The sequence below is a fragment of the Kogia breviceps genome, chromosome 10, assembly GCF_026419965.1.
Source record: "Kogia breviceps isolate mKogBre1 chromosome 10, mKogBre1 haplotype 1, whole genome shotgun sequence".
NCBI lineage: Eukaryota > Metazoa > Chordata > Mammalia > Artiodactyla > Physeteridae > Kogia > Kogia breviceps.
In genome coordinates, this window is record NC_081319.1 from 46,195,937 (window position 1) to 46,208,194 (window position 12,258).

The 12,258-nt window shown below is 55.4% G+C and overlaps 1 protein-coding gene across 7 annotated transcripts in view; it reads left to right on the forward strand.

Annotated features, from left to right (window-relative positions):
• Positions 1-791: 791 nt before the first annotated feature.
• The window catches only part of VIPR1 (vasoactive intestinal peptide receptor 1), a 34,460-nt gene continuing 22,993 nt past the window's right edge, over positions 792-12,258 (forward strand). For 6 of the 7 annotated variants that reach the window (XM_059077571.2, XM_067005605.1, XM_067005607.1 and 3 more), the window contains exon 1: positions 792-2,301. In XM_059077571.2, the coding sequence (XP_058933554.2) occupies positions 2,224-2,301 (78 nt within the window). In that variant the 5' untranslated portion in view covers positions 792-2,223. The remainder of the gene's footprint in view (positions 2,302-12,258) is intronic. The other variant, XM_067005610.1, reaches the window with a different exon arrangement.

Sequence of the window (12,258 nt, forward strand, 5' to 3'; positions counted from 1 at the left end):
AATGGTGGGATTTCATCAGCATTCGCAGCTGATCAGATGGGGTGTGTGTGTGTGTAGAGTAGGCAAAGGTTTATGAGATCCAAAGCTCATGGATTTGTCATTCATATCTAGGGTTCCTGGGTCACTGTGCCAAGCAGAGGTGACTTTCCAGAATAAGGACAAAATTCCACTGCCCTGCTAGAGCACTGAGGCCTGAGAGGGAGTAGTGGCAGGGTCGCAGGGGGAGGCAAGGACCTCTGACTCCTGAGCCTAACCTGGCCCCCAGACGTGAGAATGGATGAGGAGATGGCTTGTGATTCTTCAAACACTTCCTCCCCCGAGAAAGTGAGTTCAAACCCCAGAATGGCCAGGGCAAGGGCATCTCCACAGTTCTCCTGTCTGGGGAAGGGCTTATGTCCAGGCTTACTGATTATAGCTGGAAGGAGGTAGAAATTTGAAGGGAGTACTATAGCTCCCCAGGTCCTCCTCAGGCAACAGGTGCCACTGTCTTATCTATCTCTGTGCCCCAGTGCAAAACGCAGAGCCTGGCACACAGCAAACTCTTAATGATTGTGCAAAGGAGGGAAGGAGGGAGGGAGAGAGGGAGGGAGGGAGAATAGGAAGCAAATGCTAGCACCCCAAGAAAGCTGAAATCGAGGAGGGGATTGGCGCTCATCCCTTCCTGGCTTTCCCTTGTCTCTCCGTAACTCCATCCTACCCTTAGAAGGTCAGCGGCCCGAGTACCCCGCGCTGCAGGGAGGGAAAGCAGGGTGCGACCGCACGGAACTCTGACGCACTTGCTGATCAGCCAGAGCCTGGAGTAAGACCTCCTTCAAGCAGCCGCACATTCCGCAGGCGCCCAGGGACGCGCAGCCGTCTCCGCCTCTCCACTGAACATCGCCTGCCCTCATCCCCCTGTCACAGTCACCCATCAGCCACCCTACCCCGCTGCCACCACCACCACCTCCAGCCTCGACTGCACCGTCTCGAACCCTTTGGAAAGAGGGCAAGGCTGCCACCGGCATTTGGTCCACAAGAAGGCGCCCTTCCAGGGCGCGGAGCCAGTGAACCTGCCCCTTATTCTAAGGAAGAATAAACCGAGCTCTGAGGATGCACGGTGGAGGAGGGTTGCCCGATGTCCCCCGCCGAACCTTGGAAGTGAAGCATCAGAGGCCGGTTCCGGGACTTTCTCTGTATCTCAGTTTCCCAGTACGTAAAATAGGGAAGGCTGGAGGAGGAGGGCTCTGGTTGTTTTAGGTCGGAAGCGCGCAGTCCGGGCCCGCGCTCTGGCAACAGACCTTCCCTCCCCGCGTGGGGGCGCTGGAACTTCGCCTCTGCCTCCTTCTCGAGGTGCCCCGGCTCAGACGCGCGAGGGAGCGGACTCGCCATCCTTCCTGAAGCACGACCCCCCGCCCCGGCCTGGTCGTGAATGGTCCGGGAGCCCAGCCGGTACCAAGCGTGCCCTGCCGTGTCGCCAGGGCTCAGGGGAGGCACCAAGGAACCCAGCGTCGGGACTCACTCGCGCCCTAGCTTCCCCTTGGCCTGGCCTCTCCGGCGCAGGGGATGAGTTGGCGTGACTGAAAATGGATCAAACAGTGAGCCCCACCTATCTGGGGCGCTTGCAGCCCAGGACCCTCGGCAGGTCGAGCCCTCAGCCTAGAGGATCAGAAGTGATTTGTGCTGTCTCCTAATCCGGCCCGCCTGCACCAGCCCTCCGAGGCGCAGAAGTGGAAAATGGGGAGGCTGGCGGGGGGACCTCCTAGAGGAGGTGGCTCTGAAGTTGGACGAGCAGAGCGCCCTGGGGTGGGGCTAAGGGGGCGTCTGGGAGTGGGAGATCGTAACCTGGCGCTTGGAAACGTCGTGAGCCAAGCAGGGAAGAATGGGACGGGTTGGGGTCTCCCAGGGATGCGGTCCGAAGGGACGAAGGCCTGCCCACACCTCGCGTCTGAGGACTGAAGTGTGGGACTGGCGGAGGAAGCGCTGGGACATCCCACTCGCCGGGGCTTCCCCCAGCCCCGCCCCACACCTGCGCGGCCGCCCCGCCTCTGCCGAGCCATTGGCTGCGCCCGCCGCCCGTCAGACGAGCCCCCGGGGCCCGCCCCCGCCCCGAGCGGAGCCTCTTAACGCAGGGGCACCGCGGCAACCCCACTCTGTCAGTCTCCCCAACGTCCGTTGCGCGGTGCGCCGCCCGTCCGCCCGCCCTTTACCGGCGCCGGGCCGCCCGCCGCGGACCCGGGGCGGACCATGCGCCCGCCTAGACTTCCTCCCGCCCGCTGGCTCTGCGTGCTGGTCGGCGCCCTAGCCTGCGCCCTCGGCCCAGCGGTGAGTGTCCGCCGGGCCGCCCAGAGTCCCGGCAGCTGGGGGTGGAGCGAGGGTGACGGGAGCCCAGCCGTGTGCTCAAGTCTGTGGTGGAGGGGATAAGGGGCGCGGAGCACCGTGTCTCGCCTCCCCTGCGCCTCAGACCGGATCTAGACCCGAGGGCGGGGTGGGGTCTCCGTCGAGCCTAGTCCCTTACAGCGCTGTTTGGAGCCCGCTCAGCGCCGGGATCTGGGACATCGGTGGAGGGGAGGCGGGAAAGAGCGGACTCCAAACTTGCCTTCCGTGTAGTACCTGTGGGTTGGGGAGGTCAGTGGATGCAGGGTCGGGGACTGTGGTCCACTGAAATGGAAGGTCTGCTAGACTGGAGGTTGGAGGCAGGCTGTGAGGGTCGTCGTTGTGTGCTGTGCCCGACCGGAGGTGTCTGTGGGGCGTTAAGCTACTTGTAGGAGTGACATTCAGCAGCAGATCAAACACCGAGGACCCCAGGACCTGGGAAGGGGCTTTTGGGGTCAGGTGGCTGGCAGGCAGACCCTTCTGTGCCCTCCCACTGAGCAGAGCTGAAAGGTATGGAGCTCCAGGTAGAAGGTGGTGGGCAGTAAGGATTTGGGGTGGTGTTTCTCAGGGAGGACCAGACATGTGCATGGGGAAAGCTGACCAGGGAGCAAACAACCAACAAGCAGTGGCCACCCTCTTCCTTCCACTTCTGCTCCATCTCCATATGGGTGTGTGTGTGCCCCTGGTGCATGTGTGCCCTCGTGCCCCATGTGTGGGTATGCCCATGTGTGTGCCTGGGGGTGTGGCTTACCTGGGCTGCAGGGCAGATTCTGGTTTAGGCAGGAGATGCATGGGTCATCTCTCTGTAAGATCAGGGAAGACCTGAAGACTACCCAAGCCCATTTTACAGATGGGCAAAGTGAGGCCCAAAGATAACAGAGCCACATCTGTCCCCCACCCATCAGACCTGGGCTGAAGTTGATTTCTTTCTACCCTTACCCCAGGACTTGAGGAATCTGCAGTTGCTGCTTGGGCAGGGCCTAAAACCTGTGGGTTCCAGGTCTGGCACCAGCTCCAGGTTGGCTGGTGGGTGGATGGAGTATATTGGTCGTCTAGTTTCTTCTATCCCATGATTACCTCTCTTACCATCACCTCCACCAAGGCAGGAATGTCTGTTCCATCTAGCTAATGTCTTGCACACTCCGGGATGGGGTGCTCATTGCTTGTCCTAGGAGCAGACCTTAAGACAATTGGCATAATTCCTCTCCTCCCACTAATGGCCGTGATGAGACCCACCTCCTGAGCACTCAAAGCCCCACCAAGTTCTGGCCCTGAGGCCGTAGCTCTGGCACCACTTACAGCCTCAGTGTCACAAAGCCTCCAGGCCTCACCAGCAACCCTCGGGCTCTTCCACCCTTGGGCTCCAACCACTCAAATTCTCCCTGGATGAGCCAGGGATCTTGGGACCGCCACTGGCACCCCATTCTCTCATCCCTGGAGGCTTCTCAGCCTAGGGGCAGAGTGGTTTCAGTGGGGCCCCTTCTCGTGCAACATCTGCCCCCCACCTCCTGAGAGAGTCCAAAGCCTGGCTCTTCCCATGCCTACCCTCCCCTGTCTTTCCACATTTTGTTTGGTTAGTTCCCAACTTGAGCTGCTCCTCCAGACAGGCTTCCCTGATTGCTCCAGCCCACTCAGCCCTTCCCCCTCTGACCCCACCCTTCAACCCTACTCACCTCCCAGCCTGGGCTCTTTTGACCATCCCATGGGATCAAGGGCTAAGGTCTCTTACCCTCCCATGTCCCCTACAGCCCAGTGCAGGGCTGGGCCCACAGAGGGAGAAGGGACTCACCCAGGAGTGGATAAGGGCAGGCTGGAATGAGGGGTCTCCATTGCCCTCTCTATTTCTCCCTCCTCCCCACCAGCCAGCACTTGCTCCCATAAGGAATGGACACCAGGCAATCCTGCTCCAGCCAGACTTGGCGGGGTTGGGTGGGGGGGGCAGGCGAGGGGTTGGGGTGTACGTTACCAGAGTCATAAAATGGTAGCTGCAAAGTTCAGTTTGAAAGCCCAAGGTCTTATCACTCCTGTTTATGGAGCCCTGACCTCAGTCTGTAAAGAGGAAATCTCTGAACAGGGAAGCAAAAAAAGGAAAGAAAAACTCCAGTGTCTCAGAAGAGGAAGTCCACCCCAAGACCACCCTCCAGTCCTTCCACTACCCCCATACCCTGGACAGCAGGCACAGGGGCTCCTCACTGGTAGCAGAACTGCTCAGGCCAGCGCCCAGCCCAGGGCAGGGGTGGGAGGTGTCATAGAGAAGGAGCAGGCCCTGCCCTGGGAAGATTCTCCAGTTGGTAGGGGAGAGCTGAGCCAGTGACCCAGGAGAACCAGCCCAGGTGTGTGTGGGGTGCAGCTGCCCAGAAATGGGGCAAGGTTCGCTGAGAGGAGCAGTCAGGGAAGGCTCCCTGGAGGAGGAAGGGCAGTCCCTGAAGAGTTCAGCCAAATGGTCCAACCTTGCACCTGAGACCATAAAACAGCCTCTGTTGGCAGGACCAATGAGCCTGACCCCAGAAGGTGGAGGAAGCCCTCAGCTCCCCTCAGAGACTGGGATGGCCCTGGGCTCGGGGGACACTTGGTTCCTCTGATTCTTCTCTGAAGCTGATTGCTGGCCATCTGCTCCTGAAGGCTTCACCTTGCTGTAGGCATGCTGCCCCAGCCCTCTGCTTCCAGCTGCTCCAGAAGCTGTCCATGGCTACCCAGCCCTCCAGGACCCCAGCAAGCCACCCTGTGGGCTTTAGGAAACACTGCTAGAGAGGGGTCAGGTCTCCTCCTTAAGTCAAGGGACAACATCGGTTAGGCCTGCCCAGGGCTCCCCAGGGACTGCACTGGAAGAGCGAGCTCCCTTCAGAGGTTTCCACCGTCCCATGCTCCCCTGAGTCTCCGTCTTTCCTGACGTTTCTAGAGCTTCCACGATAAGGAGCCTGAGCTGGGTCCTCCCCTCACTCCACGGCAATGGCCAGTTGACCTGGAGAGCATGTTTCCTTTCTGTGGAAGGGCCTCTGTTTCTGTATCACAAAAGGGAGGGTGAGAACCCTTGGCCCAAGATTCAAGAGAAATGGGAAGAGAGGCAGCTCCACCCTGGCTGGGGCAGAGTCTTCCCACCCACCTACCCCCAGCATCACGACTAACTGTGAAATGGGCTTGGCTGTCCAGTCAGGACTTCAGTGAGACTTGAAGGAGGTAAAAGTGCTGTGTGAACTATGTGACAGGTCTTTCTTTCCTCTTGATCCCCAGCTTGGGAGCCCTAGAGACCCTTCTTCAGCCCTCTCTTGCCCCCTTTGCCCAGGGGCTTCCAGGGCAGGCGGGAGTGCCGGGGACAGGGAGTAGTGCTTCCTCATGGGAGGCCAGACAACTTGGGGGGTGAGGCTCCAGGCCCAGGCAGGCAATGGATGATGGGCCTCCCTGCACGCAGGCAGCCTCATGGCAACCCAGCCTGGGTGGAGCCTCTCCCTCACAGGGGCCCTTCACTGTGACACCCCTGAACATGGATGCAGGAATGGGACCAGGGGACTAGAAAGAGCCCTGTCCCTTTCTCCCTTCTCCTTCTCACCCTCCCAGACTCAGCCCTCCCCTCTCTGACTTTCCCAACACAAAGCTGTTCTCATTGCACCCAGGAAAATGTACAATATATGCAAACTCTCCCACATACCTTAGATGTATTTCAGAAGAAAAAGAAATACAGTTTAATCTTTCCATCACATTATGGGTTTTTTTTTAACTTTTATTGTGAACATTTTCTAATATATTTTTTTAAAGTGGAGTGAACAGTATAATGAACATGGAAATACCCATTTCTTGGAGTGATGTCAACAAAATGGCAGTATAGGAATTTCCAGTGTTTGTCCGCTCCCAATTTCTAGATTTGAAATTTATTCAGGGCTTCCCTGGTGGCGCAGTGGTTGGGAATCCGCCTGCCGATGCAGGGGACACGGGTTCGTGCCCCGGTCCGGGAAGATCCCACGTGCCGCGGAGCGGCTGGGCCCGTGAGCCATGGCCGCTGAGCCTGCGCGTCCGGAGCCTGTGCTCCGCAACGGGAGAGGCCACAACAGTGAGAGGCCCGCGTAGTACAAAAAAAAAAAAAAAAAGAAATTTATTCACCTTTAACCATTAATATTTGCATCATTTGCTTTTTTTGGCTGAAGTATTTTTAAATACATTATAGACATCATAGAACAAATTATTTTAAGATGCATCTCTAAAATCAAAGGATATTTTCCTATGTGACTATGATACCATTATCACACCTAACAAAATTAGCAGGGATTCCTTAATAGTCAATATTCAGATATCCCCCAACAGCATTTAATCCAGCATCACAAGATGAGTGGTGATATTATCAGGGTGGGAGGGTTGCACCTACTACAAGGACCTTTCCTACCTGTGCCATGATGGGACTGTACAGCAAGCTGGCAGGTGGGTGAGGGGATGAGCAGGGGGCCTGGAGCAGGGTGGGTGGGCAGGAAGCTGGGCTTCACTGGACAGGGCCCAATCTTATATGCACCTCCTCTCATGTGGTTCATGATGTGAAGGTCCATATCTCCCGGGAAGTGCCTCCCACCATCTCAAAAACAAGTTCTTCCTGCCCAGGGGGTCATCAGAGGAGGAGAAGAGGTCACCAGCCGACGTATCGAGGAGTCATGGCTCCTTGTGTCAGTGCCCTGCTCTCTGCGGGTGACCCAACATCAACATCACCCACAGACACCGTGTTTGAAACTGAGTGTCTTTTCCCAGTGGTGCCCAGGATGACTTTCAAAGGACAGAGGATTTAAACCTGAGTCTCTGCAGCCCCGGCTTTGCTGGCCATCCTCGTGGTGATCCTCTGCAAAGAAAGCCTGTAAGGCTTCATGCCCCTCAGTAAACCTTGCAAGAAGGGCCTCCTGAAGGACCAGGCTTAACCCCAGGCTGAATGCCTTTGCTTGCATTCTCCTAATAATGAGAGGCCTTGCCCTGGTACCACCCTAAGCTGAGGAAAGTTCTTTCTTGCCCCAAACCCAAGCCTGCATCCCAAGCCCTATGTTTCCCTCTTTTTCTTACCCCTCAGCCACCAGCACCAATTCTCACTCCACCCTCCTACCCCCCAGAGCTCAGCCTTCCCCAGGACTTGCAGAGACAGGAGGCTTTGGACTATTGGCAAAAGGATGTGAAAATACAGGGATGGGGAGAGAAATCAGACTGCAGTAGTGGGTAGGGGAAAACCAGGCATGAGACCTTTCCTCTGGAGGGCACTGCTGCCATTTGTCAGTGGGCAGGACATTCAGACTGCCTGGGGTTCCAGAGGGCATTCAGGCTGGCGCTAGGCTGGGTCCGGGCATAGACAGCAAGGCAGCCGTGCATGAGGGGCTGGGCTGGGCTGGGGCTTTGGCAACAACTCCTAACCCTTGGCAATCCCCTCATGTCCCTTACATGTGACCCAACACAACCCTGGATGTAGGTGGTGCTGTCATTGTCCTCATTTTACAGATGAGGTGAGGTGACTTGCCCAAGGTCGCCCAGCCCGGAAGTGGCAGACAGTATGGTTCCAGAACTTGTGGACTTAACTAGGCTCTGCTGTCTTATAAGAGGAGCTACTTCTTCCAAAGTGGCTATGGCATGTCACATGACACCCTGGGACTTTAGAGGCAGTTTTTTTTTTTTTTTTTTTTTTTTTTTTTTTTTTTTTTTTTTTCCGGTACGCGGCCCTCTCACGGCTGTGGCCTCTCCCCTTGCGGAGCACAGGCTCCGGACGTGCAGGCTCAGCGGCCATGGCTCACGGGCCCAGCCACTCCGCGGCATGTGGGATCCTCCCAGACCGGGGCACGAACCCGTGTCCCCTGCATCAGCAGGCGGACTCTCAACCACTGCGCCACCAGGGAAGCCCTAGAGGCAGTTTTTGATTAGTGAAATGTACAAATCTGAAGTGATGGCTCAGGGAATTGTCTCACACGTGTGCACCTATGTAGCCACCACCCAGATCAAGCTATTATACATTCCCATCAGCCCAACAGATTCCCTTGTGTCTCTTCCCACTAAGATGATAATTTCAACTTCTTTTAGTGCCCTCTGTAAAGCCAGGAGCATGTTTCTCCCCTTTTCTGTGACTGCTGGATCCCATGATTTACCTTACCGTCCTATGCCTGCCCCCATTCTTTTCTCCTCTTACTCCTCTCTTCTCCCCTTCACCTCCTCCTCAGGTACAAGATCTCCGTCTCCTTACCAATTCAAACACAAAAGCCAAAATGAAGGGGCCAGCGGGGGAAGCTGGGTTGCAGTCCTATGTGCCTTTGATCACACTGCTTTCTCTCTGGGTCCTCAGTTTCCCCTCATGACTCTTTGTTGCCCCCTTATTTCAGTGGGGGGCAGGGAGGAGCTTAAATAAATCGTGGGATACGGGATGGTAATGGGAGAATGGTAAATGTGACCCTCCCGAGCCCCCGCTCTCTACTCCCCATTCCCCAGCTTGCTCCAACCATCCCTAGCAGGAAAAAAAAAAAAAAGAGCCCTCCTTTGACAAACCTCAGAAGCACAAATCATCCATGGTGGCCCACAGTGCTTGGTAATTTACAGGCAGGAAGTTCTTTCTCCTGTCTCACCTATTCCAGCCTGCTGCATTTTAGACCGCTCTCACAGACTAGCTGCTCCTCAGAGGGACTCATGCGCACCCGTCGCCCTGCTTCTGTCTCCCGTGGCTTCTCCAGCCATAGTTCTCTGGCCCTGGGATGAAGCTGGAGGTTCTGATTCAAGACCGGTAGCTGTGGTCTCAAGCTTCCCTTGAGGGGGTTGCGTATGGCCCACAACACCTGAGCTGGCCTCACCCTGTCTCTCTGAGCCCCTAGCATCTAACAGCTACAACTCTCAGCATCTTCACCCTTTCCCCCAGAACCGCAGCCTTTGCCCTATATCTCAGGGAGCCCCACATCAGGAAGAGGAAGCAGGGCCTCTCCCAAGCCTCTCACAGTGGGAATAGAAAGGAAGGGGCCTACTGAGCAAGTGGAATTAACAAGACTTGGCTAATCCACGCCCCCAGCCAGATACTCAGGACTCTCCTACAAACCCCCAGTCAGTCACCTCCCACATCCAGCCAACAAAATGGCAGGATCAGGATTGAAGGGATGCTATGGACTTCTTCACTTTTGCCTGAGTCCCTTCTTTTGGGCTCAGGAACTGCTGTCACAGAGAAGGTGTTGGGGGTCCAGTCTGGCCTGAAACTCTCATCTTAAACCAACTTCAAGGTGAGACTGACTTTGAGGCCTGCTTCCTCCTCTCCACATGAGGTGGCAGGAGACAAGTTGGGAGACCTAGGCAGTGGTGGGATTAGGAAGGGTCTTGAATGCCAGTTTTGATGTCTGGGCTTTGACTCCTAGGACCATCAGAGATTTGATGCAGGAGAACGAGGATGGGGATACACATTTTACAAAGATCCCTCAGGTTGCAGGTGGTGGGGCTGAAAGCTACTACACTAGTCCAGGCAGAACTGATGAGGCCTGGCCCCTGCCTACGTCTCCCAACTTGTCTCCTGATGCCTCCAGCGCCCCTTGCTGCAGCCACATCGGGCTTCTTGCAACCTTGAATGTATTAGGCATTTTCATGCCTCCACGCTTCTGCACACACTGCTCCTACTTTCTGGAATGTTCTTACTCTACCTCTAATTGTCAAACTCTTACACAACCTCAAAGGCCCACCACTACTGCTCATTCTCTGTGAACCCCACACACCAGCTATATCCTCCCCTGGAACCCTTCCCTGGGACCATTAGGCTTGGCTACATCTGGCTGGGAATTTTCTAACTTTTTGTGTCTGGAGTCCAGAGGGATAATGAGGATGTTTAGAATAGGGAAGTATGTAGAAGAGGAAGTCCATAGTCTGCCTGAATTCCTCAGTGATAAGGGCTAGAGAGAGCTGTCTTGGCCCTGTCCTCCAAAGGGCAATGGTTGACCAGATGGTCCAAGACAAGGCCATGGAGAGGGATTGATGCAGTCCAGACCAGTGGCCAGAGACTTAGGTCCCTCTGGAAATGTGCATTGCTGAGTGACCTCCAGTCCCTCTTTGGGTCTCTATTTCCTTTACCCTTCTCCAGATGGAGCCCAGCACCCACTTGTGGTGAAAGCAGAACTCATCCTCTAGACCAGTGGTCCCCAACATTTTTGGCACCAGGGACCGGTTTCATGGAAGACAGTTTTTTCACGGACAGGGTGAGGAGGGGGGCAGAGATGATTCAGGCAGTAATGCGAGTGATGGGGGAATGGTTTAGGCGGTAATGTAAGAAACGGGGAGCGGCAGATGAAGCTTCACTCGCTTGCCCGCCGCTCACCTCCTGCTGTGTGGCCCGGTTCTTAACCCTGCGGCCCAGGGGTTGGGGACCTGTGCTCTAGACCACCCTCACTTTATTCAGAGATACCCCCAGGCTCCCAGGTTATCCCAAGGGCTCCTGCCCTTCCTCTACCCACTGCCTCTCAGGAGAGACACTGTGGCTGTGCTGCTGGGGGAGCAGAGTTGCCTAGAGAAGGTGACCCCACACCCCTTCACCCTCAGAAAGTAGCAGGCAGAAGCCACCAGGAGCCCTATGATGCCCTCAGTGACTGGAAAATAAATGTGTCCCGGCAAACAGCATGGCCATAGCCCAGGCTTAAGAGGGCTCAGCAAATGAGGGCATCCATTGTCCTGTCTTCAGAGTACACGTCTGGACTCTTGGTTACAAGGACAGAAAACTCAACTGGCTTAAGCCATACAGAAAGTTATTGAGTCATGTTCCTGGAAGCAGGGCTGATTTCAGGCATGGCTGCATTCAGGGGCTCAGACAATGTCAAGAGGATCCAGTTTTTCTCTACCTCTTTATCCTTTCTTTAGCTGTGTGGCTTCATCATTGTGCTATACTTGGCAACAAGGTGGTGGCAGTAGTTCTAGCCCCTGCGTCCTTTGAGGTTTCCAGTCCAGTGGGAAAGAACAAATCCATTTGCCTAATTGCTTAATCCAAGGTCCCAGGAATGAGCTTCCTGGCTCTGAGGAGCCTGAATTAGGCCATGTGCCAGGGACTATGGCCAGGAACACTTTTACTGGCTTAAGTCTGGTCATATATTGATCCCCTGGAAGAGGGTTCATCAGAACCCCATAGACTAAGAGTGGGAAAGGACGTGGTTTCCCAGGTAGAGATGAGGACATGGCGTCAGAGGAAGGTAAAGGATGGTAGAAGGCAGCAACACAGATGTCTACTACTACCCATTCTGCTTTCATGTTGTGGGGTGATGGTGGCTGAAAACGGTCAGGAGAAGCAGGCAAGGCTAGGGAAGAACCAGAAGGCAGAACAAACCCTGTTGCTGGAGGACAATAAGCTGGGAAGTTACCTTGGGGAGAAACGTGCTCCAAGAAAGCAAGAGAAACCAATGGTGGGACACAAACTGGGGTGGCCAATCCCTGGGTTCCTCTTCCAGAGGCCACCTCTGGGATCCCTCTGGACACCCCTCTTCCCATGCCCCAGCAGCATGAGCCAGACACAGATCCCTTAAGACAAAGCACCGTGAGTATTTCCGTCCCTTCTGGGCAGGAGGGGAAGCATGTGACCCCAGCACCCAGACCTCACTCGCCCGTGTGCCACGAGCCTGGAAGCCACATAGTGAACGTGGGTTCCATCTTGGACCATTAACTCTACCAGCCAATTAGGGTAAAGATATTAGCTGGAAAGTCATTTAAAACTTGGCATATGGAAAGTAACACAGATCTATTATGGAGCAGGATACACTTGTTCATATAACTGTTGAAAAGAGAAAATATGAGATTGAAGAGTGTGGTCCCTCTTTGGGGTCACATGCTTACAATGGGATTGACTTGTTTAGAACAACGCCAGATGAGGACCCCCTTAAAAGAAGGAAATAAGGGGAACCCCACCATACCTATGCTCTCCCCACAGCCCTACTGCAAGAAGCCTTTGGGTCAGCA